The 27,924-nt window shown below is 45.5% G+C and overlaps 1 protein-coding gene across 1 annotated transcript in view; it reads left to right on the forward strand.

Moving 5' to 3' along the window:
* Positions 1-27,924, forward strand: part of LOC119374170 (putative ATP-dependent RNA helicase TDRD12) — a 177,804-nt gene that overhangs the window by 149,278 nt on the left and 602 nt on the right. Inside the window, exon 32 of the mRNA XM_037644234.2 lies at positions 19,161-19,260. Coding sequence (XP_037500162.1) covers positions 19,161-19,260 — 100 coding nt within the window. The remainder of the gene's footprint in view (positions 1-19,160; positions 19,261-27,924) is intronic.

The raw sequence follows: 27,924 nt of genomic DNA on the forward strand, positions 1-27,924 counted from the left end.
TTCCTCTATGCTTTGATGGCAGGCTTCCCGAGCGGAGTGGTGTTATCGCATGCGCCTTCCGAGCTACGGAGATGGGCTGGCTCATTTGATATCTGCTTCAGCCGCGTTCGTCGCCCCCATTCGCGCGCTTTTACCCGCGGTAGAACATACTATACGCGGGGGATGTTATCAATTTGGGCTTTATACGGGAGATGACGCCAAAAACTCGTTGAGAGTGTCCATATAGTTGCTATCGCAATAGAAAAGGACAGTAGTTCTCAAATTTCCTCATGCTTGTTTTCTTGTGTGCAGAACTCTTTTTAAGCCACTTTTGCCGCAGTACACTAATGTCCTGCGAAAAAGCATAATGAGATTTAGAAGGGGCTATTAGTACCAGTCGTCAGGGACACAGCACATTTTGTTTCTTAATTACTCATTCGTGCACGCGCCGTGTAATTACGAGTACTAGTATGATCGCTGACATCTAAAAAATTGTTGGCAATCATTTGGAGCTGCTGTGTATGGCGTTTCTGTGGCCTCGAGAAAGAATAGACAAAAGCGTATGCCAGTTTTCTTTTTTCGCTACCCCCACTTGCTCCTGCTTTACGAATCTCCCAAATTTCCATGTTGCCAGGTTCGCAGGTCCACATTAGCATTTCCAGTGCCTGTCGAATTATTCGACAGGTCCTGCAAATGCTAATGTGGACGTCGTCATTGTTCACACTGTGGGGTGGCTCAAAACACTGCTTATATTGAAATAGCAGTGTTCACGTGCACTGTGCACGAATTAGCTGATGTTGATTGAATGGTTTTTACATATTTTTGTTTTCTTTTCTAAAAATAAGCCTTCTTTGTTATACTGCTCCAAATTTGGGATTTCGGGCAAAAAATTCAGGTTTTTTTTTCATAACCTGCTCCAAATTTGGATTTTTGTGCTCCAAAAGCAATATTTTGCTGCTCCAAAAATTGCTCCAAATCCTATTTCGGCTGTTGCATCCCTGCATGTGCCTTACAAGTGGCCATGGCAAGTTGTCATTGCCTCTACAGCCCTTTGTGACACGCATTATGATAGACTGACTATAAATGCATCAAATTTACATAATTTAACACTAAGGTTGTGGAGACCAAATATAAAGCAAATTGAAGGGCTAGAATAAATTATAGTTTATTTGGCAACAATTCATTGTAATTACAATGTAAATAAGTGTTCAATTATTGTACAGTCAGTAGTGCTCTATTTTTTTATAAACCGAATTCAACAACCCACTCAACTTACATGTGTAGTTATGTGCTGGCAGCGAGCATTCCTAAAATGGTAAAAAAATATTTTGAAATTCCTTCCGAAATGCCCCACAGCCATTGTTTTGTTAAAGGGACACTAAAGGCAAATATTAAGTCGACGTTGATTGTTGAAATAGCGGTCCAGAAACCTCGCAGTGCTACTTTTATGCCAAGGAAATGCTTATTTTGAAATAAAATCACGTTTTAGTGGTCCGCATCGCATTAGCGCACTTCAAATCACCCGCCTGAAATCCGACTTTCATATGTCACTGCTGCCGTGACCAACGTTGCCCGCCTTTACTGCGCGGCCGCCAACACTAGTTGCAGCAGAGCGAAAGTAGCGGGACCCATACCAGCAACAATGGCCATCGAAGCTATCGAAGCTTGCCGCAATCGGCGCAATGGATGTGGACGGAGAACTTGACGAGACATTGGCTCACGACGCTGGGCTCCAATTCAGCGACTTGAGCCCCGATGAACGCCGTATGCTGCTGAGGGCTCGTAGTGCCAGCGTCGTTGCGTGCGGCATTTTGTTGAACTTTCTGTCAGACCGACTTTCACGAGCGCGCAAAACACACGCGGCAGTACGCGATCCCGAAATTGGTATCACCGAGACGCGACCGCGTGAGCGAAGCAGGGCGCCGGGCGAAGCGCAGTTCGTCGAAAACGGAACTTTTGAACCACGTGCGCCGTTCCCCACGGCAACGTCACAGAGGTTCTTTTTTCCATGAATCAAACGGAAACGAACAAACAGCATTTTATAACGTCTTTTGATGCACGGAAGGTTCTTTTTTTATTGCTGCTAGTTTGATTACTAGTGATTTATTGTAGGCAGACTCTCATACGTCATCGGGATCACTTTGAAAATGTCCCACTCGTGGTGCTCATAATGTGATACATTTAGCTTAATTTCTCGGTAAGTAGGGCACTGCTGTTGATAATATTGCCATTTTAGAAGTTGTCATACATTGAGCTTTCACTCAGGACATAAATTGTTATTAGAGGTGTGCGAATATTCGAAATTTCGAATATTTTTCGAATAGTGTTTGCTATTCGATTCGATTCGCACTGAAATTTTACTATTCGAACTATTCGAACTTCCCAAAAACAAATGCAGTCAACGTCCAACTGAAAGTGCCCCCTTCAGATTTTTAATATGCTTCACCTCATTACACCCCCGCATTGCGGCAAAGCTGCCTTTCAAGCTCCGTTACGGTCGAACTTAGCCAAGAGACAAAGTCCGGTTGGAAGTGGTCCCTAGATTTTCAATATGCTTCACCTCATCACACCCCCGTATTGCGGCAAAGCTGCCTTTCAAGCTCCGTTACGGTCGAACTTAGCCAAGAGACAAAGTCCGGTTGGAAGTGGTCCCTAGATTTTCAATATGCTTCACCTCATCACACCCCTGTATTGCGGCAAAGCTGCCTTTCAAGCTCCCTTACGGTCGAACTTAGGCAAGAGACAGTCAACGTCTGATTGGAAGTGGTCTTTAGATGTTCAATATGCTTCACCTCCTCACACCCCCGTATTGCGGCAAAGCTGCCTTTCAAGGTCCGTTACGGTCGAACTTAGCCAAGAGACAGTCAACGTCCGTTTGGAAGTGGTCCCTAAATTTTCATTATGCTTCACCTCATCACACCCCCGTATTGCAGCAAAGCTGCCTTTCAAGCTCCGCTACGGTCGCAAATGTATTAACTCAAGAAAACGCTGGTTCCAATATGGAGATGAAAGATGTGGCAGAGTTGGGGGCTCATTTAATGCTGTTTTGGACCTGAAATTTGGACAGGAAGTCCGAAAAATCGGACGCCGAAGCTTTTTAGCATCCAAAATTTCAGATGTTCTTATATATCGACATCTACGAAGCAGATTTGGAACTCCGGACTTGAAGGGAGCACACCCTTGTCCGCCACATCAGTTGGCCTTCCACAGTAGTTGAAAGAGAAGGAGAGGCTGAGGAAATGGCATCTCTGCCTATCACGTGTAAAGTGTTGTCGGCAGCACTTTGGTTGCACCAAATCATGTACATAAATACAATTCCGCCTCTACATTGCCTCACTCTTGATAAGAAAGACAACTATGAAATATGACCCCACCAGCACTTCATCAACCTAGCAAAAAGAAACACTTTCATGTTGCTATCTCACAAGAACATACTTAGGGATTCTCTGCAACTTTTTGTGTAATTTCACTTCGAATTATTCGAAAAATGTTTGAGAAATATTCGAAAATTATTCGAAATTATTTGATTCGATTCGCACTCAATCTTTATTATTCGAATTCGCTTCGCACCCAAAATTTTGCTATTCGCACAGCTCTAATTGTTGTTTGCCTTTAGTGTCCCTTTAGGGACTGTTCCAAACTGCTCCAAAAGAAAAATGCTGCTACATGCTGCTACAAACTGTGATTTTTGTTAGTAACTACTCCGAGCCTGCTCTGAAATGTCACTGAGAGAATGTAGACGAGGAACTTTAACCGTGTGACCAACTCGCAAGCCCTAAAGAAACCGGAAACAATCTGTATACTGTCATCGCAGTATACAGCGCTCACGCATGCGTCCCTAATAAGCCATAGTGCCATGCTGGATGTTGACGCAGCTTCCGCTGTGCAAGTTGGCTCGACGACGCAACGTGCCCTCCGCAGAGGCTCGTGACACAATGCCTCCTCTAGAGCAGGCGTTGGCCAATTGGTAGCGAGAAAGTGTTTCGGCAATTTATTGGCAGACATTGTTTGTTCCAGAAGCATTGCTGACAGCTCGTTTCAGGCATTGCATGGCACGTAATTAAAGCAATGTTCAGTGATAACTACAGTAAAACCTCGTTAATTCGAAGGCCTCGGGACCGAGAAAAATATCCCAATTAAGCGGGATTCCCAATTATCCGAAACAACGCGAAATCAAAGAAATCATCCAGAAAACGTGATGTACGGAAGTCACACCTTTATTGTGGCAAGTCAGCCTACTTGGAGAAAAATTCCTCCATGCATGACTGACGCGTTCGGTAGTTCCCAGCACTGAAAGTCATATTTTCCAGCCTGTCAATGAGGCGCAGCATCTCAGCCTCGCCGCCGTTGCACTCGACGAAGCTGCGCACAACACTCAAGGCATCGATGACATCCGCCAAAGGGGGTGCTCGGGAGGGCTCGTCATCGCTGTCAACATTAGAGGCCGAATCGGTCGATCTCGCAGGTATCTCGCTGTCGATGTCGGCGTAACACGTCTGCACTGTGCACTCGACATTTGCCTACTCGGAGAATCCGATTGGAGTGCACTCCTCGTCCGCGTGCAAAGCCTCATATCGAGCGCAGAGAGTCTCCCCTTCTTCATCAAACGGGCAAGTGACAGCGGTGACAGCAAACTCAGCGGAGGTTGCCTCTTCTTTCACAAAACCGGTGTGCTCAAAACACCGTCGAATAACGGTGGCCTCCACCTGCCTCCATGCGTGAACAATGAGGCAAATACCACCGAGGAGGTCAATGTTATACTCCTTTCCGTTGTCATAGCAAAGGAGCATTCGCTTCAACAGATTGTAGCGATATATTCCCTGGTCCATCGGCTGCGATAGCGACGTCGTGTTCGGGGGTAGAAAGACCAGCCTGATTGCCTGCAGGTTCTGAATGTCGCCGTGAGCTGGGCAATTATCGACGACGAACAAAACGCTGCGCCCTGCGGCCGCAAACTTGCGGTCAAGGTGCCGCACGTATTCTTCAAAGAGTGCAGCCGTCATCCAAGCTTTCTTGTTGTTTTTATAGATCAGGTCATCCTTGGATGGCAGTCGTGCATTTTTGAAACAACGAGGCTTTTCTGTCTTCCCAATAACAAGCAGTGGCAGCTTGTGCCACCGCACATGCTTGCACCAAACAAAACAGTGATTCTATCTTTGTTCTGTTTCCGCCCCTTAATATCTGCCTCCTTCAAAGCGAACGTCTTCGTAGGCAACATTTTGTAGAACAGAGCAGCTTCATCAAGGTTGTAAACATCTGCTGCTTCGTACTTGGCGAGTAGTGGAGCCAAGGTGTGCTGCTTCCAGCCGTCGACAACAGACTGATCCGCGCTGCCATTCTCGCCACAAACAGTCACGAATGTCAGGTTGTTGCGCTCCTTAAATCGGCAAAACCATCCATTGCTGCATTTAAACTCAGAATGTCCAAGTTGCAGCGCCAGCTGGTTGGCCTTCTCACGCAATATGGTCCCATTCACAGGAAGGTGTGCTGCGTTGGCTTTCTGCAGCCAGTCGATCAGAGCTGCTTCAACGTCGGCGTACGTAGGCGGGTGTACTCGTGTACGCTTTGACGAGTGCGTCTTGCTGTAAGCATCGAGAATTTTCTCCTTATTCTTGATGATGTTGCACAGCGTTGACAGAGGCACGTGGTGCTTTTCGGCGAGAGCCGTTTTCGACGCCGTCGACTTGCTGGCCTCTTCATTTAAGCACACCTTTTCGTGCAGGGACAAGCTCTTGTACTTCGGCATCTTCCTTCCAAGCACACCTCAATCAACTAATTCACAGGGAAGACACTCAAGCGGAGACAGGAGACAAATGGAGCAGTCGCACCGAATCGCACAATGCTCGCCAGCCGACATCCAAATGGCACAAAGACTCCACAAAACATTCACTTCGCTAGAGTGGCTAACATCGCTGTTGAGATGATGATGATCATGATCGCAACCGCACGCATCGCCGCCTGGCAATTGCTAAAACATGGCGTCTACGACGTATTTCCGGTAAAAAAAAACATGGCCTTCGAGATCCGTACATCAAAAAAAAAGTGCATGCTTTAGTTACAGCCTCCGAGATTCGCAACACCCTTTGCATATCTTGGAAGTCGCGGCCAAGTGTGCCAATTAACCGGGAAGTCGCAGACTGGCCGCACCAATTATCCGGTTAAATTTACATGTAAAAATTTGGGACCGCGCAAATAATACAAATTATCCGGGATTCCCAATTAACCGAGTACAAATTACCGAGGTTTTACTGTACACACGTGCCGCTAAAATGTCTGTCTCTTTTGTTTCTGGACATTGCGAAACGAAATCTGGGAAAATTAGCGACAGATATATCGAACAGTATCGAATTTTCCGTGCTTCGCATCCATGGAAGAGCACGTGAACGGTGGGAATGCGTTGACACTTTTCCTCAAATATACTTTATCCATGGATCTTCATCCAGAAGGGCTTTTTCGTAATTTTCTACCAACAGCACATCCGGGTTTGTAATCGCTCTTGCGGTAAATATGAGTTAAAAGGCCCTGCGCTTTCAAACTCCTGAGCGTTACGGCCCCACTTTGAATGTTTAGCTTGTTTTTAAATGACCTCTCATTAATAAAGGTATGCCTCCCGGTCGGAGCAGCCGCAATGCTGTTTTAATATGCGCAGCTGTCAGTAGCAGGCCGGTCGCTGACGGCCCTTGCGTCGGAAGGCCGATTGTGAAGCGATTGCACTATGTTACACGTCCGCCCCTGGCTTTCTCGGGTCAGTAACTGACAGTTAAAAAAATCACAGTCAAGGCGAGAGCAAAAAATTGTATTGTTATGCAAAGTAAGGCTAGCAGTTAACTTTTTTGTGTCCGATCTCGCGTAAGTAAACAAACCGCTAGGGAATACGGCTGCTCGAAGGACCGAACCGGTTTTCGTGCTTTAAGTTCTGTAGTAAGACTTTCAACTTGGGTTAGTTGGTCGTACTTCATAATGGAACGGCAGTGTTTCGTGTCCCTTCTTTCTTCAGTCCGTGTGTGGTTGCGCTGCCGTTCCATTATAAAGTTTTGTAAGTGCAAAGTAAGTGTTGAGAGCACAGCAAGTTTACGACCCATCTCCGGATGCTTATCGAGATAGTGGGTGTGCCAGCGACTACACCCTGCGAGCGACGCAGCCCCAACCCCCCACCCCACCTCCCATGCATCCCGTCCCTTCATGCTCCTTACGAAAAACGGGGGGTGGGGTGTTTCCTCTCTACTTGATGAGCAATCGATGGCAGGCCTTGCACGAGGGGTGATGTTATCGCATGCGCCCTTCGTGCGACGGAGACGCCTGGCTCGTTTCATCTCCGCTTCAGCCACCTTTGTCGCAAGCGCTCGCGAGCATTTAGTCGCGGATAGAACATACGATGCGCTTGGAGATGTTATTGTGACCGGGGTTATGTTATCAATTTGGACTTTGTACTGAAAATGACGGCAACGGCGACGTTGAAAACCCGTCGAGAGTGTCAATACAATTGCTATCGCAGTAAAAAAAATCACCGCCCAAGCACTCCATACATATGATTAACCAGCGAAGCTGAAGCGTGCGGTCCCGGTGTTAAACAGGGGGTTAATCCCCTAGTTGTATAGAAGCCTTTCTCAAATATTGGTATAGTTTGAACGATGAAATCCGCCGGCCTTTGAGGATGTTGAGGATGGCGTCGAAAAGATTGTTGACGTATATCCCGCGTGCCTCAGGATCATTGTTTCAAAGTTCGACACGTTCGAGGAACGCCGTCTCCTGACCGAACCAGCACTGCGTGTCATCGCCATGTACCCTGATGCATTCAAGCAGCTCAATTAAGTGGTCCCAATGAACTTCGGGGGCAGACAAAGTTGGAAATGCTGTTGGCTTGCCGAGCTGCATTGTCATTGCGAACGCCTCCTTCTTGCGTTCCTGCCAGCAATGGACTGTGCTTGGGAACGCGGGGCCACTAGTCGTTCCTGGACGACGTTGAGCCTGGGCAAATGTGAAGGCATCGGTGGTTAAACGTAGCCGTTAACAGGGCTTAAATTTGGCATACTGCCTTTGATTAGCGATTCCTTGCATGTCCCACAGACACGAAACTGACCGATGTCGGGAGCAGCTTGGGAATTTCCCGTGTCAGGACCTCCATGGCATTTTTTCGTTGTTGTTGAGATCGGATCCCGTCGATTGTAGCTAGGTTGTTGTGAAACCACAGGCGGTCGCAGACGTTGCAGCCGCAGCCAAAGTGCCGCTCAAGAAACCCTCGCCAAAAGCGGGCGTTGGCCCAGCGAACGCGTTGCGCCATTGCTACGTTGACACTAAAGTCCCTCCATCGTGTCTGCTGCTGCATTTTTAAGTAGCACCATCTATTGCTTCGACGACACCGCCCATTTCCAGTTCTGAAGCTTCCGGAAGGAAGTTCTTGAGCTACTTCCTTCCGCTTTTTCCTTCCATCTTGTTTCTGCACACAGATGTGCACACGTGAAAAAGCAAATATTTCCTTCTCCATTTCGCAAGTGTTGTTGTTTTGAGATTCGTCGTAAACTGCCTGCCGCCAAGTGAGTTTTTGCTCAGTGTTTCTGCGTCGCAAGGGCATGGGAGGACATGGCGGCACTTCGGCTTCCGCTAGACGGGGAGCCGGTGTGAAGGGAGAGGGAGAGGACGAGGTGGCACTACTTAACCTAGCCAACGGAAAACGCATGGAGGGGCTTTAGTTGACGCTACTCTGCCGGCACTGCCGCTTCCTCGCCGCCTCCGTCAAGCATCCATCCACCATGGTGCGCATTCTTGGGTCCAATTGATAGACGATGTCAGTGACGGCGCAACCAATGGCTCGCGCGCTTAAGTGCGATGTGGAGAACGATGTAACTAACGGTCCAGCCAATCGAGACTATTATGAAAACACGGCAAACTTTTTTTTTTTTTTTCCATTTCGCCTAGCCATATACAGCTTTCGCTGTGAAAATTAGTAGACATTCCACTCTGTAAGCTGGACGACCAGCGAAGCTGTTTAGCACAGAGCACGGAGATGACATGGTGGAGGCCAGTTTAGTGTGTAAGGCCAGGTTTTTAACGCAAGGCTGTTAACGTTCAATTTCCTTCTCCATTTCGCAAGTGTTGTTGTTTTGAGGTTCGTCGTAAACTGCCTGCCGCCAAGTGAGTTTGTGCATTATATTTTGCACTGCCTCCTAGAGGGCACTAGGTGTTCTCAGCGTACGAATGGAATGTCCGTGTCCTAGCTATACACAGCTTCGCTGTGAAGGGAAAACGAAGTTTGTTACATGATGTAGTTTCCCGGAAAACACACTTTAAAGGGGTCATGAAGCACCCCTTGGGCTGATTGAAAAAACACATCCTGCGGAAAGCTGACACGGCTATGAACTGCTCTGCCAAATATTACAGTCGTGCGCGCCGCGTAATGGCCACAAGCGGAGCGCGAAGTTGCCGTTTCCCCAGGCACCCTCTTTTCAAACAGAAGCCAGTTCTCACTCTCGTCGGTGGGCGGGGCGTCTGTCCGCTGTACGTCGCAAGAGACATAGCATGCTTATTGGCCGATAGCCGACGTAATTCGAGAGCGGCGTTTGATCAGATGCGCTTCTTGCCGCGGGGTGCCGCCACTTGCCGGCGCCGCACTCCTCAGTACACGGTAGCCGCACTCGCGCAAGCGAATCACAGCGGGAGAGCGATCGCGTTTCATGACGCGCGCTGGCGTAACTTCTTTCCCCCATGCCATCCCTCCCTGTCTAGCTTCCAGTGCGCTCGTCGGCACGAGAAAAGAGAGAAAGCGCTGGGAGCGTGCGCCAAACCCCCGTAACTCCGCTGATTCTTGACGGATTCGAGAAATTTTTATGGCAATCGATTCGGGAGGCAGTACACTCCGATACTGAGGCCATTAGATCATTACTTGGAACAGTGGTTCATGACCCCTTTCAGACACTTTTGCGGAAGCTCGATTTAAAGGGGCTCTCCATCGTCGAGGCAACTTTGCGCATGCACAAACGATAGTCTGGAAGCACTGCGAGTATGCTCTTGCTACAGCGCAGAGAGAGGGAAAAGAGTGTTGGAAGAGGTTGGCTTTCTGAGCCTAGCTAAGGGATGGGATGTTGCGCCCAGCAATACAATTGATGGAGAAGAAAAATAACCTTGCTTTTTCCCCTTGAATTCGTCTTAAGGGAATGCATTAGGGGCAGTGTGACTCTTTAGCATTGAGGCACCGTTGTACGTCGCAGCGTTTGTCTACCACATCTGCTGATAACCACAAAGATGTTGTTAGAGTGTTATTTCATAGAGTACAATTTATTGATCCAGTGTTCTGTTTATTTGCAAGTGTCGAAAAAAAAAATCTCTAAAGTGGTTATTCCAGAACAGACAGCTGCCTGACACCTTCATATTTGCATTATCAAGTGAAATATGGAGTGCATCTGAGGTGATTTTCTCCATGGGATTTGAAATAAATCAAAATATATTTCTAGCTCTTCATAAGAGCCCCATAATAATTATTCAGGTGCTTGAATGTAAGTGCAACTTGCTTCTCTAGTGTACTCCAGGATGTGAAATTAGCTGCTCCAGATTGCTCCGAGATGCAAAATTTTTGCTGCTCCAAAGTGCTCCAAAATGAAAATTTTGCTGCTCCAAAAGTTGCTCTAAATCTGAAGTCCTCGGTAGCATCACTGAAAAGGGTAGTGGCCATTGTTGTGCCAGAGCACCTGACCGAACGGGGAAGCGAACAAACACCTGCACCACGGCATCGCGGTCAGCGTTTGCCCTGCGACCAAGAAAAGGGCCAACTCCTGCTACCTGGAAGCACGGAAAGCACCCAGCTACGGAAAGCAGCATTCCTGAGGATGATGGAAAGGCTGCTCGACACCTGGGACCAAAGAGCCTCCCTGTCCACACCTGGGACCAAAGAGCCACCCTGTCAACAATGGACTGGTCCCCTATTTAAGACCGGGCTGGTCCGTTGTTGTTGAGAGACGCCCCAGCCGACTTGGTCGTGCTGGGAGGCTCTGTCCTGCTATAACCTGCTATTACCTGCTATAAACGTTGTTACCGTTTCATCAACGTTTGGCCTCGTTGCTCTGCTCTTAAGCGCTAGTCCGTTCTTCGGCATAATCGGCTCGCCAGCCTCCCGGCTTTCCTCGACACGCAAACCCCATTCATAACACCATGCAATGTCGCTCACGTGCTCGGGCTGGATCGGGCACGTCATGCTCACGTGAGCATGCATGCGCATGACGTGTTCATGCGTATGCGTCATGCGTATGCGTTATGCGTATGCTCCGCTGCCGAAGAGGGCAGGGAAGCGATCTGGCTTACGAAGGCTACACGGTGCGAGTGGCAAGGGTTTGCAGCTCGTCTCCTCGCATCATGGTTTCGCGCCGCTACAAATGATTTTTTTTCTCAGCTCGTAATGAACCGATCAGAAAAATTCTTGCAGCATAATGCTCTTCATTCGGCACACAACAATTTCCAGCGTCTAACTAAAATTCGCTATGTGGCCTGGTGAGGGGCCCTTTAAGCGAAAGTTCTTTTTAAGTGGGGCCGTTATATGTGGGCTCGACTGTAGTATGTGGCTTTATCAGCTCTGATCTCATTTATACAACAAGAACTAGCATATCAAGCATATAACTCATTTACCTATTTCTCTCTCTTTTTTGCAACTTGACATGCAGGCTTTTTTGGTAAAATGTGAAAATTGCCGAGATTGTTTTGATCTCACTCCGATTATCAACTGCTGCTTTGGCAAGTTATATGTGACTGTGTTTACTTCTATAATGTGGTGCTCAGCTTTATTGGTTTGCTCTCATTGCTGCCACAAGTACTTGTATTTTAAATACAGTGAAATCTCGGTATAACGAACTTCAGGGGACCGCGGAAAAATGTTCGTTATTCTGAAAGGTCGTTATAGTGAAAGCCCAAAAATTTACCATAACAATAGAATTTCAGTAACGCAAACGTCCTACCTTTGCAACGGTACGTCCTTGAACTCGTTTCTCACAACAATGCACACGTGAACGTCAGACAAGGCACGTTTATTTGAAATAGTCCGTGATCGTTTTTTTGACGGGTGCAGCACAAACTCTGCGTCACGAACGATTCTAGACCGTCCGCATTTTTATCCGCCGCTTCGGTCGCTGTTCCGCTTTTTTCTATGAATATGCGGAGTTTCCTCAAGTAGTCCAACGCATCTGTGGCCGACACGGACTCGTCGCGATCTTCGGGTGCTACCGTGACATCGTCGTCCATGTCATCGCTGCAATCCTTTAAGGCCCAACTGCATGCACGCGAGTTTTGAGCGACGGCCGACAGGATTTGCTGTCGCGGAGGGCCACCCATCGCCGTCGCTTGTCGCAGGGGTGCAATCGCGAAACGATGCTATTTCCGATTCCACACGGCTGGCTGATCGCGCTGATAACGCGGACGGACCGTCGTTCTGACCACTGGCCAAGCGCGAAAAGCACGAAAGGCATTGGAATCTGAAATAGAATCGTTCCGCGATAGCATCCCAGGTTTCTGGAAAGCCAGAAAACATCGCTTGTCGCCCGGAAGTGAGCATGACGATATCCAACAACATGGCAGCATCTCTGACCCTTGCTTCGGTTGCAATTTGCTCGTGATGCTTCCAATCGGCGCGTACTTCAAGGAATGCAAGTTATAGACTACCTTCTTTACAGCCCCATCTCACGCGGAGAGCGAGGCAGCGGCCGTATCGTATTTTGTCGTTATTTATGATCGACGCTTCGTTTTGATGTTTCGGTGGTAGCTTGCTGCATTGGTGGTAGCTTGCTGCAATGTCAACATCGTCGTCGTGTGAGGTATCCCCAGGGGGAGGTTACTCCGTATACCTCCCATAGGACGTCTTAATTCATGACGTCAGCGCTGGCAGCGCCAAACGTCCCTTCAGTTACTATCCCGGCGGCTGGGATTCAGAAGCTCAAACTGCAGAATGGCGGCGCACACGGTATGCGTCGTCATGGCAACACCAGCCGTGCCTCGCACCTCCTCTCCTAGCTCTCTTGCAAGCGCCGTTTTTTATTCTTTTTGTTTTGTTTGCGTGCGCGTGCTGCGCAGCCTCCTCGCCCACTTTTTTTCATGAACCCGCTCGCCCGCCCGCTCGCGCGTGCTGCGCCGGCGTTTTTTTTTTCTTTTTTGCAACCGCTTGCGCGTGCTGCGCCGCGCGTTCGTTGCGCGTTTGAATGTACGCAATTTGCAATCAAGCATTCTGAACACACTGCAGTCGTGCAGCATGTGCCAGAACGCAAAAGAATGAATTGCACTCACAACACAAAATATCTTTGGTCTCGTTTTATTGTCCTCGTTTCCGAAAATCAACATTTTCATCAAGTGTGGTGCGACAGAGGTTCAGGAAATTAACAGAAGTGATGAACAGGAGATGCACATAGACGTGTTCATGACCACTAAACAACACAAAAGGTATCGGCAAAGTTAAGAACTTAAAAGAACAGTGGAATAAAAAACAGCATAACATTAGGGCACATAATAAAAAACAATTTTTATACTGACAAAAGTGCAGAAGAGCTTCTGATATATGCGCACGATATTGCACAAAATTATCATAACAAAATTGAACATTCACTGCAATGCAAAAACAATGAAAGCAGTTGAATACCTAAAAATAGAATAATCATGTAAAGATCATTTTAAAGATGTGAAAACTAACTCCACATATACCACAACTAATATTGGCCGCACATTATTGACTATACATTTCCAAAAACGTTGATTTTCATAAAACTAGTGATGATAAACGCGAAGAAAATGAACAGATGATATCGGAGGATTCATGGCATCTCTTCTTGAAATGCGCCGATTCTGCAATTCTTCAGCTTTTCTCTGGGCGCACCAATCAGCTGTGTGGCGTTCCGGAGTACTTTAAAAACGCTTCCGCCCTGAAGAAAAGGAACAAGTTCCAATCAGATGAAGAGCGCCGTCGACTCGTGCAAAAGTGAATTCGTTTGTTCGTCTCAGAGCAGCACAAGTTTTTATACATTTACCTACAGCCTTAGAAACGCGGTTATAGGCGATGGCGAGTAATTAACCGGAGATAAATGGAAAGCACATATTCAAGCACGCGGTTCTGTGAGAGTTGTAAGCCTGTAACTATATAGTTACGTCGCATGGGCTTCATGTCCGCTGCTTGTTCGTATAACGATTTAAACGCAGCATCGTGCCCTTTTCGAATCAGTCATTTTTGAAAACAATAACTGTAGCCCCACTGCAGAGAACAGCTACTCGGCATGGACTGGACGTGAATTCAAACTGACACAATGAAAGCCGCAACTCAAAGGGCACGCTCACCTGTTGTTCTTTTGGGGGCCGGCACATATATTCCGGGACTTGTTCTGGAAGTATTCGAGCAACAAAGCACTATGCACGAACATCCCGAGTCGTAAAACATCGCGTCGCACAAGCACACAGCGAGCGCGCACCGTCAAACGGACGAGCGACGACGGCTAACGCACGCCTTACCAACGCCAGACACGAAACTTTCCAACGGATTTCAAAGTCAGCGGTGCCAGCAAGGCGGCGGAAAGCGCGCCTCCCGGAGGAGAGGGAGTTGATCCCGCCAGAGAGGGGGTTGAAGAGAGTTGGGAGAAAAGAGACGGAACGCAGATTTTAACTCTGATCCCAGTCTATAGATGGCGGGTCAATTTGCCATACCAGTCACGTGGGTTTCTTTCACTAGCCTGGTATCCCTTCTCCCAGCGAAGCAACGATGTGAGGCGCTGCGGCTTTTCTTAAACGTTCTATTGGTTCTATGACAGCAAGAGGAAACATTGTCGAGATGCGCCTCGTGGGCGCAGTTTGCAAAGTGCAACGTAGCGTAGGCAGCGTACGCTTCCGGGCGCCCCATGGGATCACAGCAGATACTATAGTATCTGCAATCTTATGTTTAACCGCGGCAAATTTGCCGCGGTTAAACATAAGATTGCGAAAAAAGGAAGTCCAGAAACGCTGCTATGGCATCTTTATCTCAAACAAGACAATAATAAATTTGGCATGTTGTCATTCATCTACTCTGTAATTCTTTTTCGTAATTTGCCTGCGTGCGCGCAATAGTTTTCAATCGAGCAGCGCGACGGAGCCCGACCGTTTGTCGCAGTCGCCTTCGCTCGAAAGTCGCGTGCTATGCATGCGGTTGGGCCTTTACGAAACCTGATGCGTTGTCGCCTCCGCAACGAAGGGGAAAAAAAAATGTTCTCCGCCCGTGTCTTTCTCCTCCCGTGCCATCAGGTTTTAGCGGGAGGGCGTCCGCTCTTCGCGCTGCGTCGTCTGCTACCTTACAGCTCCGACTGCCATGACCGATACACTGAAATCTAAGAATCCTCGCATTTCGGGATATAAGTTCGTAGTACTGAGGTGTTGTTAAGATTACACGGGAATTAAATAACGATCGTTATTCTGAAATGTTCGTTATTCTGAAGTTCGTAGTAGTGAAATATTTTTACATTGAAACTATAAGCAGTCGGCACGGGATTTCTTAAAAGTTCGTTAATTTGAAATGTTCGTTAATGTGGTGTTCGTTGTAACGAGATTTGACTGTACTATTCAGTCAAACCCAGATATATCGAATCTGAAGGGGATTACAAAAATGTTCTGTATATAGGTAATTTGATAGATAAAATATTTTATATATCGGAATAATTTCAAGGGGATTTTACGACTGTTCAATGCACACAATTATTCACTATATGTGGGTTCGACTGTATAGCTCATTTCATGGCGCATTCGATAACCAACCATCTTTTCAATTGTTTGTTTCTTGCAAGTTACATCTTTTGTGTCTTTTGTAATAAATATTAATATTTATGAGACACTTTGGTAATGCTTTGAACTCCAGGATTTGCATGGCATATTTTGCAATCTGCTCCTAAGACACAAAAAGCTGCTCCAAAACGGTACTTTTTCTGCTCTGAAATTTACTTCAAAAAGTAAAAGGTCACTTCCTTCACCAGAGCGACGATGTGTAGCAAAATATTTAAGCCAGAAGTAATATAAATGAACTTCAGGTAACAATGCTTAATTTACCATTAGCTCAGTATTTCCTTTCGTGATCTTGGGTAAACTATCCCAAGGCGTGTGTTGTACACTTTCAATTGAACTTCAGATATGCATATCCTAAATTTCAAATCATCGGTTATAATTAGGGGTGTGCAAATGTCAAATTTTTCTAATATGAATAGATTATGAATACATACCTTTGAATATTGAATCGAATGCCAAATAATCAATACTGGGGCTTTTTTTTCACCTCTTATTTTAGATATATTTATCTTGAAAACAATATACTTGTTAGCTATTAGCACAAAATCTGCAATTGCACAAAAAAAAAGATGACTATCTGTACCTGCCAGGAAGCGTATCACTGTGCCAAAGAGCCAGGCTTGTGTCTTTGATGGCTTAGATTCAGCTCACGCATTGAGCAAACTTTTTACTTTCCTGTTTGTTTTCGAAGTAGTAGCACTGCATTACAAAAACAAAAAGCTCTTATACCTACTATTGTGGCTCAGCAGCTATGGTGTTGCACTAGGGAGTACAAGGGTGCATGTTTGATTCCTGGCCACAGAGGCCACATTATGATGGGGTGAAATGTAACAGTGCTCATGTACTTTGGACACGTGAGCTCAATTCTCTCTCTGTTCCCCCGCTATCATCATCCCACCGTTGTTTTGGGGGGTTCGGCACGTACAACCCCAAAAGTTAACACTTTTCTATACTTGAATTTCGCCCCGATTTCCACCGGTCGATAAAGATGGTGTCGGCAGCGAGTACGCTATTTTGCCGTTAACGGACTTTTGGCCCGTCTCCTGCCAATAGCAGGAAAAACGGGAAGATCGCACAAACAGAGTTAAGGAGCATTTATGGCTTGAGACAGAGCCGTATATTCCCTTTGGGAGAGTTCGGCGCTCTTTTGATCTCGCCGCCAGTCTGGCAACAGCGCGCTTCCGCGCCGCCGACGCCATTTCGTGCCGAGGTTTCTCGTGATGCTGTACCCGTGACGTCGCTGTCGGCATTTATGCTTCCTCTGTGACCGACCTGGTGTGTCTTTGCTGCTGTTCGTGCACGTGTCGGCTGCGTGGAACATCGTGGACCTGCACGGACGTCGCAATGGGGGCTTGCAGCGACGTAGGCTGCTCTAAAGGCTCTGTTATACTCCGACGTGCGTTCGCGTCAGCCCGCGGCGGCCGGAGTTGGCGACGCTAGGTTCGTCACGTTACGTTGACGCGAAAACAGAGCACTCTATACCTCTATACTCCCACTTGCGCGACGCACTACGCGTCCCTTCTTCACGTAGAGACACAGACGCAGTTCAGTCTGGATAACGTCGCCGGCTGCAGCCGGGGCGCGTTGACGGACGCTTGGCGCGTCAGTCGCATCGCGCGTTGGCCTATAGAGTGCTGCACGTTTGTTAGGGTAGCGTCACTGTGCCGAGCGTGCGCGCGCGTCGACGTTACACTAGAGTATATCAGCCCCTTAACTCGCTGAAGAAAGGGTTCGCCAGAGACGGAGCGTTGCGGGCGCACGCCAACGCGAGCTTACAGTGCCGCGGCACAAAATGGCGGACAGCGCCGCGCCGCCGCTAAATTTGGATGGTTGTTGGCTCCGCCCCTCCGCCGAACTCTCCGAAGGAATATACGGCTCTGGCTTGAGACGATGCCTCACGCGAGATATGCCTCTGTGTGGTGTGCATTCGATGAGTCTGCCCTCTGCCGCTGAAAACACTTTGGTTGGGGGGCGGAGTTATGCGTGGTCATTCGGTATCGCCAGAAGAAAAGCCTCCGAGATGGAGTGGTGTGCGGGGACCATACCACCCAAAATGTTTAGAAACTTTTCCACAAGGGGAAGGGAGCATGTGCCAAGGCACTATGAAAAAAGCAGATTGTAAAGACGCTGCCGGAAACCCGCTAACTGCATAGTAACCACCACAAATAAATTTGCATCTCCTGACATGCGCTGCTGCTACCAACAAAGAAATATATGTGATGACGCTATAGTAAATATCGCCAAGAGTTCCCACTACAAGGCCTTTTCTACCTTTTTTACCATAGTGCGGAAAAAAGAAAAAACTTCTGTTTGCTCACATGACTGTGTCCTATACCATCTCGGAAGTACCGCAGGGAGCACATACAACGGCTGACACTGTGGCACAGCGGATGGCTGACTCATCCAGTTTTCCTCAATGCGTGCGCACGCTGTTAGCGAAAACTAGTGCAGCTTTATATTAAATCAATGCCTGCTGCAGCATATCACTCACTAAGCTGGCTTCATCAGTGCTGGGACACATGCTGTAAGATGTGCTTGCATTTGCCCAGACTCAGTGAGGTTTCCTTGTGCTAGCACTGCTCCTGACAGTGCAAAGATGCGGCGAGTATCTTGTTGTATAAGATGGAAAGTTTCTTTCGATAAAATATGCAATCTAATATTCGACATTTTTCGAATACGCAGTTTTCAAATCAAATACAAATATTACAAACGTAATATTAGATTGATATTCGAAACTTCGGAATATTCCCACACCTCCAGTAATAATATATTTTACAGTCCCCTTCAAATTCAATCAATCAACTATTACTATCCATGTAATTCAGTGCCTGTCCTCTTTTCAGCAACCAGATTTGTGCACACAAGAGTTATTTGCTGTTTTGTATAAACTTAGACAAGATATTTACCACTAATACTTGAATTCGTAACCCTAGGGTATTTGCAAAGGATAGGCTTTTCTTTGATTTTCTTTTAACCTTATTTGCCTTGAATTAAATTTTCCTCAAATTAATGTATATTTCTTTTCATAACCTATCTTCAAAAAAATTACATGTTCTACAAGGCATGTTGTGTCATCATGCAGTATATTTACTAAGTATGAATATATACTATGGTAATTTGCAAAGCAAATATTGCTTGAAATGTGAATACTTTTGTCATACCTTGCACTGTAGACAGCAGTCTGGCTTCGTTAGATATATAAAGAAGTTACTTTGGTGTGCATAATTAATCTTAAACACTAGGGTATTAAGGGATAATCTTTTTTCCCCTTATCAGTATAGCATAGACCAGTGAAATGTTAAATGCCATTTCCAGATATACTACCTGGTAAAGGTCTCATGTGCAGCTTGTATATAGTTATTGGCACATGTGAACGATGTGGACATCTGCCAAATCTAATTGCGTTGACATTGTTGCAGGTGCAGTACATTCACTATGAACTGGATCATATTGATGTGAGTGATGATGAGAACGAGATAGTCAGAGCCTGCAAAGCTTTCAAAGACCCACTCTACACAGGTTTGCTTTGTTCTTGCTGTTTCTTGCTTGTGCTTTCTTTTAGGGTATATTGCCACCTTTTTGGAAATCTTTAATTTTGGTCCTAAACTGATTGTTTTGCGTCTGCCTTAGGAAGGGCTGTTTAAAAAGACATTTCAAGTATGTTAGGCAGAAAAAGTGTAACTAATCTCAATTTAATTACTGAAATTACCCAAAATATGCCCATCACGTGAAGAGTCATAGGTACCGATCCTGTGATGCAAAACAAAAATGGCCTGGCAGCAATGTAGGTGTACATGCAGGCTGTGCAATGAACTAGAATCTTTGTGCTGTCAATATTAAGTGTAGTATAGCCGAAAAACATAAAATTGTATAATTTCGGGCAGTTGAATTTCAGTTGCAACCTTATAACATCAAAAGTTACTCGTGGTTTTCAATTATCCTAGTTCATTGCACAGATTAATGTTTCATAAAGAAGCATGGGAAGTTTCATCACAAAATATTGGTTCATTCAAAAGTTATGACTTTTTGCCCAACAAAAAACAACTGAAAATGAAGTTTTGAGAAAAACAAGAAAGAAGTTTTCGAAACGTGTTATATACATCATTGGAAGGTTGTGGGACACTAAAAACCGACAAGCTCATAACTAGAACCTTCCTTAGCTGCCACGAGTTCACCGTGAGATTGTTTAGCAGCTCCTAGTTTTTTTTGGGCTTGTTTTTCATCAGCCGTCGACTGGTGGCAGGCGTTCTTCAAGCAAGTTCGGTCCCTGCTGAGGCAAGCTACTGTAGTGTAGTAGGCAGGATCGACACCCGCCTCCCTTAAGATATCCAGCATGCCACCACTTCCATTGTTGAACTGACATATACAATCTTATAATCCAAACAAAACAGTGTGCGGGCCTACATAGACATCTTTACAGACACGCTGCCAGATCATCCCATTGAAGCATTCATTCGCATTTTGGGTTTTTCCGCAGACTCATTTCGTCAAAACATATTGTCTGAAAAGAAGTCTGCATAGCCAGGCTTCAGTTTGTTCAGGATGTCTTTGTAAAAACCTCTCCTGTGCTCGTATCATCATGTACTTTCACTCGGTTTTAGGCACACCAGCTTTTCACACTTTGCGTTTCAGCCTCTGTTTCACTCGGAACTTAGCCATATCTTGTTATATTCTGTAAGACAACAATCTAGGACACTGTATTGACGAAAAAATAGCTTTCACAATGATAGTACAACACGTCAATGCAGTGTAAACACGATGCCCTTTCGTGTGCACCCACGTGGCAATTTTCGCAATTTGAATAAAAAATGGTTTCAATTACCATTGCTCAATCTTATTAAATTTTTGTATATTTCATCACAAACTAATCTGCATGTATCATGCGTATTTGAGCACAAATATAAGCTTGTTCTACTGATTGAAATTAACGTTTCTTCTTCACAAAATGTCAGTTTCGGTTTCAGGGAGGTCTACCCGTACTTGTAAAAACCAACATACTAACTCTCGAAGAGAAGCACATAGAGACATCATTTTTGCTGCAGCACAATTCTGGATGTCTGTAGATTCTTAGGATATCAAAAAGTGAAATTCGCTTTTTTTTTTTTAGAAAAACGTCGTTTTCAAGGGTGGCAACATACCTTAATCCTTGTTGCTTTCAGATTGAGCTATTTTTTTAATTTGAGGTTCCTCTCATGCTGTCAGGCAGTGTCGCAAGTGTTCTTAAAAAAAAAAAAAAAAGTTAAAGCCAGTTCCTGATCTGTGTAGTCCGAGTAAACAGTGGAGCTGGCAAGCAAGCGGTGCCACCTGGCGAACGCAGATTGAATCTTTCTTAATTTTTCTTCGTCATAATCTTCTTTTTTCATTTTTCTTTCTTTGCCTCTTTATATATTGCCCTCTCTTCCTTTCCCTCCTCCTAACCCTCACTCCTCTTTCCCACCCCTTGCTATGGTATACTGTACATGGTCATGCTATGGTTTACCCTTTCCCTTGTCCTCGCCCTAACATCAGTCCTTACCCTCAATTTCCTTTCCCATCCCCTTGCTGAACTCTACTATATAAGGCTACACCATGCTTTACCCTCTACCCTCCTTTCCTTCCTCCTCACATCACTCTTCCCCACCCTCATTCCTTTTCCCACCCCCTTGTTATGCATGGTTATGCTATGCTAGGAGCTGTTTGGCACATACCCGGTTTCTGTGGCGCATAGCCACCGAGTTTTGTGCGGACATCAACAGCCTTACCTCCAGCTTAAACAGCTCCGCTGTTAAAAACTAGTTGGCTGTTATGTGTGTACAGATGATCATCAGTGAACATTTTAGCTCATCAAGGTTCACGCATAATATTTTTAGGCAGGTCTAAGATGCTAAATTCTAAAAATACTGTGTGAGAAGTGTGCCTCTCTCTCTCTCTTTTTTTTTTTTTTGCCCTTTTTTTCCCAACTTTTAGTTGTCAAGTTTGAGATGATTGAATATGAGCACATCCAGACTGGGCCCCTATGCATGTCATTTCTTTCTGCATGGTGTAACAGATTGAGATGAACACACACAAACATGCTACTGGGTTAGGAAAAGCAGTGGTATCCATATGTCATTGTGTTTTGCAAAATTCCCATTTACATATTAGCAGTGTATTCCAGAAGGCAGTGGCATTAATCATAGGGGGGGTCAGGAGGGTCCTGACCCCCCTTGTGTTCAAGCTGGGAGGGACACCACTTGTAAGTGTCCCCCTTTGAGATTTGTCTTTCGAGCATCATATTTTAATTCCTTGACAGTTAAGTGTCGCGCACTTGGTAAAAAATCAACTCTGAGATCTGAAGCCCTTCTTAAGAGTAGAAACGAAGTACAAAAGTGAAGTCTGCTTTCTGTTTCAAGAGGTACTGAGAGCACAAGGTTCCTGAAATGCTGCGGGTTGCTTCTGACGTGTCACAAATGTTCATTACGCTACGCTTTAAAATTCAAAGTAAATAAAGAATCCCGATCATCTACCGTTATTTATGTCGATGATTTGTTGCAAGCCATTGACAATTATGTATGAATCCCTCCACCATGATTGTGTGATTTAAAAAACAATCACCGGTGAACGTAAACATTCTTCACAAGAAAGATTCGAGGGGTAAATCGTGGGAGGCTATGCCTAACAGGTGTACTGTAAAATCCCAAGCAAGCGCCCCCTCCTTTTTTCTGGTGATTTGAAATATCCGCCAATGACCGAGCAGGTGCCCCCCCCCCGCCCTCCTGCCATTTTCGCTGCATCATTCACTGTTTTATTGGCTTGACCAGGGCTAATAACGACAGTGAATGCATGCCTATTCAATAATGCGTTTCATTGGAAACACGCATGGCTCTTACCCCGCAATCTTGAATTTTGATCCGTGACCAAGCAACCCTCCCCCCCCCCCCTTTCAAATCTTGTCGGATTATCTTTCACCGTAAAATGGGGGGGGGGGGGCTTGCTCAGGATATTACGGCACACGATGGGGACTGAGGTGAAGTTAAAAAGCAGTACGTTTACATGTTACAACAAAAAAGTCCAAGTTTTTTCATTTGATGGTTTACCCCAAATGCAGTGATTCCACTCCTGCGCCAACTGCGCCAAAGTGCGCCAAATTGTATTTACTGCGCCATCCTGATAATATCGACGAAATTTGTGCCAAACTGCGCCAAAGTCTCGGGTTTGGGAGCGTCTATCACCGGCAATCGCACAGCCGGCGCGTCAGAACATGTGCAGCTCGATCTTGGGGCTGCCAATAAAGTCGCAATCATGGACCAAGAATTATTCAGCTGAATAAATAGCGCTCGCGCGTGCGTTCCGAGTAAGCCACGATGCCATGCACGGTGCCGACGTAGCTTCTGTTCTGGAAGTCGGCTCGACAGCAAAACGCGCTCTCCGCAGAGGCTCGTGACGTCTAGGCCTATCGGTAGCGAGAAAGTGCGACGCGATTCATCGGCGGTCGTCGTCTGTTCCAGAAACGCTGCTGATAGCTCGATTCAAGCGTCGCACGGCACGTAAGGAAAGCAATGTTCAGTAATAACTACATGAGTGCCGCTAAAATGTCTGTCGCTTCTGTTTCCGGACATCGCGGAATGAAATCTGGGATCGCTCGCAGTAGATATATGGGACAATATCGAATTTTCCTTTGCTTCGCGTTTATGGGAGCACGCGAACGGTGGAAACGCGTTGACACTTTTCCTCAGATATACTTTATCCATGGATCTTGATCCAGAACAGCTTTTTCGTAATTCCTTCCGCCAGCACGTCCGAGTTTCTAATCACTCTGCGGTAAATACCCCCTAAAAGGCCCTGCCATTTCGAGCTCACGTGCTAGGGTTCCAATTCGAATGTTTTGCTTGCTTTTTTTTAAAATGTCATCTCATTAGTAAAATCATATCTCCTGGTCGGAGCAGCGGCAAATGCGCAGCTCTCAGTAGCGGGCCCGTCGCTGACGGCCTACAGTGAAGCGGCTACGCCATGTTGCACGTCCGCCCCTCGCTTTCGGGGGTCAATAGCTAACGGTTAAAAAAACTCAGTTTCGCTTAAGAGCGAAGCAATGAATGCGATACCAAAAAATTGTATAGTGAAACGAAGTAAGACTAGCAGCTAACTCTTTTGGATCCGATCTCGCGTAACTCAAGAAAACGCTGGTTTAAGGGAATATGGCCGCTCCAGGAACCGAAGCGTTTTCTTGCTCTGAGTTCTCTAAACACGAAGTAAGCGTTGAGAGCACAGCACGTTTACGAGCCGTCGCCTTGAGATGGCGCACGTGCAAGCGACTGCGCCCTTCGAATGATGCGGTGTCCCCCCCCTGCTCCCCTGGCGTCCTTTCATGCTCTTTACGAAAGACGGGCGGGGCGTTTCCTCTCTGTTTGATGAGCAATCGACGGCAGGCCCGCACGTGGGAAGATGTTATCTCATGCGCTGTCCGTGCGACAGAGACAGACGGCCGGCTAGCTTAATCTCCGCTTCAGCTGCGTTCGTCGCCAGTGCTCGCGAGCTTTTACCCGCAGCTAGAATGCGCGTGATGTTATTAATTTGGTCTTTATACAGAAAATTACGCCAATGGCGACGGCAAAAATCCGCGGAAAGCGTCCATATAATTGTTATCACAATAAACATTTTAAAAAAAGTTGAGGAGCCATTTCACTCTGTGAAGTGGATGATAAGCGAAGCTGTTTCGCGCATGGCAAGGAGGTGACATGGTGGAGGACAGTTTAGTATGTAAGGCCAGGTTGTTAACGTTCAATACGCAATATTAATGCGAAAGCATCAGATGCTTTATCAAACACGAAAATTGACCGTCGGTGGCGTCAATCGATTGATGCAAAAAATAATCATGTGATGGCATCATCATCACGTCATATATCTTGTCATATATCTATGTCACGTGATGACGCCATCACGACATCATCGCTTTACACTGCTTCCGTAATCGGCGCGCCGATCATGGAGCTAGCGCAAAACTAGGTGAGGTGCAGATAGCTTGCAGAGAAGGAGGGGGAGGATCAACCCGTCGATCGAGAAGAAAAAGAACCTGGCTTTCGCCTTGGAGTTTCCTTAAGGGAATGCATTAGGGACAGTGTGGCTCTTTGGCATTGAGGCACTGCTGTACATCGCGGCGTTTGTCTACAATGTCTGCTGATAACCACATAGATGTACTTAGAGTTTTATTTCATAAAGTGCAATTTTATTGATCTGGTATTCTGTTTATTTGCTAGTGTCGAAAATAATCGCCGAAGAGGTTAATTCAGAACACTCAACTTCATGAGCCCTTATTTTTTCATTAGGGAGTGAAGTATGGAGTTCTCCTGAGATAATTTTTTCCATGAGATTTGCAATGAATCGAAATATTTCTAGCCTTCATAAGAGCCTCCCATAGTAATATTCCGGTGCTTGGATGTTATTGCAATATGCTTCTGTAGTGCACTCCAGGATGTAAAATTCGCTGCTCCATAGTGCTCCCAGATGCAAAATTATCTGCTCCAAAGTGCTCCAAGATGAAAATTTTGCTGCTCCAAAGTGCTCCAAAACGGAAATTTTGCTGCTCCAAAAATTGCTCCAAATCAGAAGTCCTCGGTAGCATCACTGCAAATGGCATATTAGCTATAAATATATGCTTTCTAGAAATTGGCTGCTCAGTGCTGTTAGGTAAAGCTTTCTGGCCCGGCGCCGAGGCACATGCTCGTTTTCATTTTTATTTGAAAGCACGATTTCCATTTTACATAATTAAAAATAAAACCTATATTTACGAAAAACAAAATGGCCGCCATCGCCCTTGTGGTTCTTCCGGATTTACGCCACTGCCAGAAGGTGTACATTACATTAATTTTGTCTGCTTTAGATATGCTGTTAGATGAAAATTACAGCATTGTGATATTATTGCTGGCTCAATAGTATTTTAAACTTTGTGGTTTCATTTTTTGATAATTTCCTATATTCAGCTTTTATATCAAATGTTTGGGGCTGATTGAAGGTTTCATATAGGGATAGAAGGTGGCATAGGTGGCACTGGCCTTGAAAGCGTAGCAGTCGGCCGTGCTGAGACAGCCGGCACCGCACGATTGCGCAGGGAAGGCACCTCTCTAACATTTATTTCAGTGTGCAAAATTAGTCCTCGCAGCTGTGGGTGATGGGCCTGGTCCACTAAGTCACATTCTCACTCAAGAAATTCTCATTAACCCAGCTGCTGAATAGTGTTTCCACATGCCTTTCCTCTAAACTATCCATTTATTCTAGTGGCTTACACCTCCCATAGAGATGCAAGCCAAGTTCCCTGCACGTTGAGCAGCTTTTCACGAGCCGTAGTAGCACATGTAAATGTTCATTCTAAGCAGTATGCATACCTTACATATGAGTACTCTTGCTTTCTGTTCGAAATTTTTGTATATATTTATTCATTCATAATGTTTAACATCGTAAAATAAAGCTGTTGAGTGTGCCTTAGGGGAAGGTGTTGGAACCTTAAATCCTGTGCTTATTAACTGAACACTGTAGACACTGAGCCGCCACAGTGGATAATTCATTTTGTACTAGCAGTAAATGAGGCAAAACTGGTGATATGAATGAAATAATAAACCTTGGTAAATCGGACATGGTGTAAAAAACATTTTAAAGGCTCCTTTGGGAGGAAATTTTTATCTGTGCTAGCTACACATCCCCTTGCAGTAGTCTACCTGGTTAATGACGGGGCAATACAGTTTCCGTCATAAAGCACATATTAGGTGGTAACTACAAGCAGCCATTGTGTCAGTGAACAACACTGTGTTACTGTGTGAAGCTAGTCTTTTAGCTTGGACAAGTAAGGAAGCTAGAAAGCCTTCAAAAATACTGTGTACGGCATCTGCTTTGAGCTTAAAGCACTCACATTTCAGGAGCGCATTTCTGTTTGCTGTATATGTTGCATGTCACATAATCATACTGCCTTGTCTAATCTATACTGAGTCCGGACAACAGTAGTTTTAACAGCAAAGCTGTTCTTAGTCGAGGCTTTCGTATCCGGGACCGTGGTTATGCTGATCATAAACAGGTATGTGCCACAGAAATTGAGTAAATCCCACTACTCGCTACTGGTTCACTAAAAATCAAGACGAAAACTCGTCATCAAATGGGTATGTGCCACAGAAATTGGGTAAATCCCACTACTCACTACTGGTTCACTTAAAATTAAAAAGAAAACTCGTCATCAAATAATATGCGCCACAGAAATTGGGTAAATCCCACTACTCATTACTGGTTTACAAAAAAATTAAAAAGAAAACTCGTCCTCAAACTGGTATGTGCCACACAAATTAGGTAGGTCCCACTACTCACCACTGGTCCACCAAAAATGAAAAAGGCAACAGTTGAAGCTTCTTCGCAAACCTGTGTATAAGAGTGGTACGGTCAAGATGCGATAAAACTATACTACCACCTAGTGATGCAGAACTATCAGTAGTTCAATCCCTATCGAACTGTCAATGGTAAAGAAAACTATCGATAGCGCCATCAATAAGATGTTTGAGTACTACCGACAATATGAAATCAACCGCGCGAACTCATTGAAGCATAAACTTAGTTCCCCATGTGTGTGGTAGCAGGAGGAGCAGGCTGCAAGGCACGAAAGTTGACCTGCTTGCACTCCTTCACCAGAATTCTTGGCTGACACATGACAATTAAGTTGAATTGTTCAGGTGTACAGGAAACGAGATCGTTACCATTTGACGGTACTGTGTGGCTTCAAATTTATATTGCATTTTGTGATTTCAAAATAAAAATATCAAGAACTACATTTGTTAATTGTAAGGTGTAAGTGGTTACTTTTGAATATGAATTTATTGATAGACATATTCCAGCATTTTCACTGCTGAAATAATGTTTATTACGTTAAAAAATTGCTCATAAATTAAGTAAACTAAGTATTGCTGATAGTAGGCTATCGCAGATGCTTTTTGGCAATATTGCCGGCCAGCAACAGCATAATTATTCATAGCACCGACGGTACTGTCAATTGTATTATCGATAAAACTATCGATAGTTTGCCGAGAGTAGTACTAGCGATAGTTTCTTTACACTATCAGTAGTTTAACAAAAAACTCTCGATGCTATCGATAGTCGATTCACCGTTAGTTTTGCATCATTACTACCACCTCAAAGCTTAACAAAGAGCGTTCAATAAAGAGCAGTGATACAACATATCTGAAAGTCTTGCAA

Source organism: Rhipicephalus sanguineus, chromosome 1 (genome assembly GCF_013339695.2).
Source record: "Rhipicephalus sanguineus isolate Rsan-2018 chromosome 1, BIME_Rsan_1.4, whole genome shotgun sequence".
NCBI classification, from domain to species: Eukaryota; Metazoa; Arthropoda; class Arachnida; order Ixodida; family Ixodidae; genus Rhipicephalus; species Rhipicephalus sanguineus.